A 3,550-nucleotide genomic window follows, 5' to 3' on the forward strand; every position below is an offset into this window, starting at 1 on the left:
CCAAATCGCCCCCCCCCCCCAAAAAAATAATATTAATACGAATGCTTGAAGGGAGGCGTGGGGAGGCTGTGACTTTAAGAGTGAATGAGGATCAGCTTCCCTCTGATTGGTTTGTGGAAGTGCGAGCCGTGAACCAATAGAATTGAAGACTGTACAAAGCAATCTCGTCCCAGCCCCCAGCGCAGCTTCATCTCACTAACACGTAGAAAGCACTGGGCTGCGGCACAGACAGAAAGGAATCAGCTCGTATTTTTCGAACATTATAACGCATTTTATTCTGTAGTTCCGCCCAAATGGCTTGAGATGTTTTTGTTGTTGTTGTTGAAATATCCCCCAATTTGTGTGGATGGAGCAAATTCCTTGAAGAGGATGAGGATGTTTGCATCATAGCGGAGCAAGGATGACAAAGACAATAGGAAACCGAGACTGGCGATGGCGAGCTCTTTTGTGGCATTTTCTCTTGTGGACTACAGTGGATGCGCAGACTCGTTACAGCATCCCCGAGGAGCTCAAAAAAGGCTCCGTGGTGGGAAATGTGGCCAGAGATCTGTCTTTGGGGCTGTCTGAGATATTTGAGCGCAATCTGCGTGTCGCCTCCGAGGCTGGTAAGCAGTATTTCAGCGTGGATGCGGGGAAGGGCGAGCTGCTGGTCAGCGACAGAATAGACAGAGAGGCTTTGTGCGGACAAAGCGCCACCTGCGTGCTGCCTCTGCAAGTGGTGGTGGAAAAACCTTTAAATCTGCACCGAATTGAAGTGGACATAAAAGACATTAATGACAATTCACCTCGGTTTCATACAAACGAACTCTCTTTAAAAATCGCGGAATCAGCCGCAGTCGGGACTCGTTTCCTTTTAGAAAGTGCGGAGGATTTAGATATTGGGAGCAATTCGGTAAAAACTTATACTTTGGCTAAAAACGAATGTTTCACATTGAAAGTAAAGGAGGTTGAGGATGGTAAATTAGTTCCTGAGTTGGTGTTACAAAAACCACTGGATAGAGAAAAGAAATCTTCTCATCAGCTCCAACTGACTGCTTTAGACGGAGGAAATCCAGTCATGTCTGGCACTACACAAATTACTGTTGCGGTGCTTGACAACAATGACAATTTCCCTGTTTTTGACAAAAATTTGTATAAAGCGTCCTTACAAGAAAACGTGGCAAAAGATGCATTTGTACTAAAAATAACAGCGACTGATGCAGACGAGGGACAAAACGGAGAAGTGGAATATTTTTTTAGCACACGCACACTTGATTCTGTGTTGTCTGTTTTTAAATTAAATTCGCAGACAGGTGAAATATTTTTAAAGGGAGACTTAGATTATGAAAAAGCTGCGTCTTACAAAATTGAAGTGACTGCTAAAGACAAAGGGACTCCTGAAATGGAGAGTCACTGCCGTGTACAGATTGATGTTATTGATATTAACGATAATGCTCCAGAAATTATCCTCACCTCAGAACCGCAGCCAGTCCGCGAGGATGCACCAAGTGGATCCGTTGTAGCTCTGCTTACATCACGTGATGCTGACTCAGGTAATAATAGTAAGGTAACATTGCAGCTAGCAAAAGGCTCACCTTTTATTCTGAAACCATCTTTTTCAAATAATTACGCGCTGGTCACCACTGGTGTTTTAGACCGAGAGAGTACGTCTCAGTACAATATTGAAATAATAGCCAGCGATGCAGGCTCTCCTCCTCTCTCGAGTAACAAAATGATACGTGTCAGCATCACTGACGTTAATGACAACCGTCCTGTGTTCTCTCAGAGCTCGTACAATGTATATTTAAAAGAAAACGGAGTAGCAGGCTCTATACTGTACTCGGTGTCTGCAAATGACCCGGATGCTGGTGAAAATGCCAAAGTCTCTTACTCCATCGTGGACTCGAAAGTGCACGACGTGTCCGTGTCGTCTTACGTTTACGTGAACTCGGAGAACGGCAGCATCTACAGCATGCACTCGTTTGACTACGAGAAAGTCAAAGTGTTTCGGGTTCAGGTTGAGGCGAAGGACCAGGGCTCCCCGTCTCTCAGTAGCAACGCCACCGTCCACGTTTTCATCCTGGACCAGAACGACAACGCCCCCGCTGTCATATACCCCTCCCCCCACGCCGCCTCCCACCTGAGGGTGCCCCGCTCGGCCAAGGCGGGCCACCTGCTCACCAAGGTGACGGCCGTGGACGCCGACTCGGGCCACAACGCCTGGATCTCGTACAAAGTGGCGGAGGCCACGGACGCCTCCCTGTTCACGATCAATTTGTACACGGGGGAGGTGAGGACCAAACGCGCCGTGTACGAGCACGACGACTCCTCTCAGAAGCTGATCGTTGAAGTCAAAGACGACGGGGAGCCGGTCCAGTCGGCCACCGTCACGCTGTCCATCCTGCTGGAGGACGGCGTGAGCGAGCCCGTGTTGGAGCTGAGACACAAGGCGTCCGAGCCCGGCAAGAAAGGCGGCAGAATCACGCTTTATTTGATCGTGGCTCTGGCCTCGGTGTCCGTGCTGTCTCTGCTCACTTTGCTCGTCTTGGGCGTCAAATGCGTGAAGAGCAGCACGAGCGGCGCCACTTGCTGCGTGCGGCGGACGCTATCGGATGACGACAAGAAGCCCAACAGAAATTTGCACATTCAGCTCAACACCGATGGACCCATCAAGTACGTGGAGGTTCTGGGAGGAGACGTCATGTCTCAGAGTCACTCCTTCCGGTCGTGCATGTCTCCCATGTCGGAGTACAGTGATTTCACGTTGGTCAAGCCCAGTAGCACCACTGACTTTAAGGAGGTCATCAGCGTCCTGGATGCTTCTTTGCCTGACAGCACCTGGACATTTGAGAGCCAGCAGGTGAGCCAAAATTGTGGAAAAAAAAAAGATGAATTTTAAACGTCCAACTCGGAATCAAAATACTTGTGCCAGTGAAATCAGGATAAATTGGCTCGGAAATTGTTCACTCATGAAATATATTTCAATACAATGTGGGCGGTCTGCTTTCACATAACTGAACATTCTGTTGAAAAAAAATCTGTTCGACGAGCAGGCCTGCTGTGTTGTCCAATTGGAGCTGAGTGTTTCAGCACTAATTCAAAGGACAGCGACGGTGATGAGTGCCGGTGACAGGGCCCACTTGCAAACTGGAGATGCGGGGTCGTTCCAACAACTGACTTTCAATAATAAATCTGATTTTTATTATTATTATTATTTGTGGTGCACTTCATATTTTAGTAATCCCAAAGTGCTCCAGAATAAAATAAGTAAAAAAGAAAGGGAAGGCCAATGCCGGAGGCTTTTGTGAAAAGTTTAAATGTTGGAGGCTACGCAACATTTAAAGGTAACCATCATATAAAACTCTCAATTCGGAGTTTTGCAGTTCTGCATTACTGCCCTTCACCCAAAAATAAATATCGTTTTTAAAGCATTTCCTTTCTTCCGTTTCATAGGGAGGATTATCTTTTTAAAGGGAATATTGTTGATATACCGTCTTTTAAAAAAATGAATGAGGAGACCATTTGTTTCTAATGTTGTAGTCAATTGTCTCATTGGCTATTATATATATAT

At 46.7% G+C, this 3,550-nt stretch overlaps 1 protein-coding gene across 1 annotated transcript; it reads left to right on the forward strand.

The window, feature by feature from the left end:
* Positions 1-37: 37 nt before the first annotated feature.
* LOC109524252 (protocadherin gamma-C5-like) lies at positions 38-3,133 on the forward strand. Its single transcript, XM_019883961.1, has one exon. The coding sequence runs from the start codon at positions 401-403 to the stop codon at positions 2,876-2,878; it is 2,478 nt and encodes an 825-aa protein (XP_019739520.1). The 5' UTR covers positions 38-400; the 3' UTR covers positions 2,879-3,133.
* Positions 3,134-3,550: the final 417 nt, after the last annotated feature.

The sequence above is a fragment of the Hippocampus comes genome, unplaced genomic scaffold, assembly GCF_001891065.2.
Source record: "Hippocampus comes isolate QL1 unplaced genomic scaffold, H_comes_QL1_v1.1 scaffold156, whole genome shotgun sequence".
In the NCBI taxonomy this organism is placed as follows: Eukaryota; Metazoa; Chordata; class Actinopteri; order Syngnathiformes; family Syngnathidae; genus Hippocampus; species Hippocampus comes.

Coding starts and splice junctions, on each gene's coding strand:
- LOC109524252 (XM_019883961.1), top strand. CDS start 401: ATGACAAAGACAATAGGAAACCGAGACTGGCGATGGCGAGCTCTTTTG.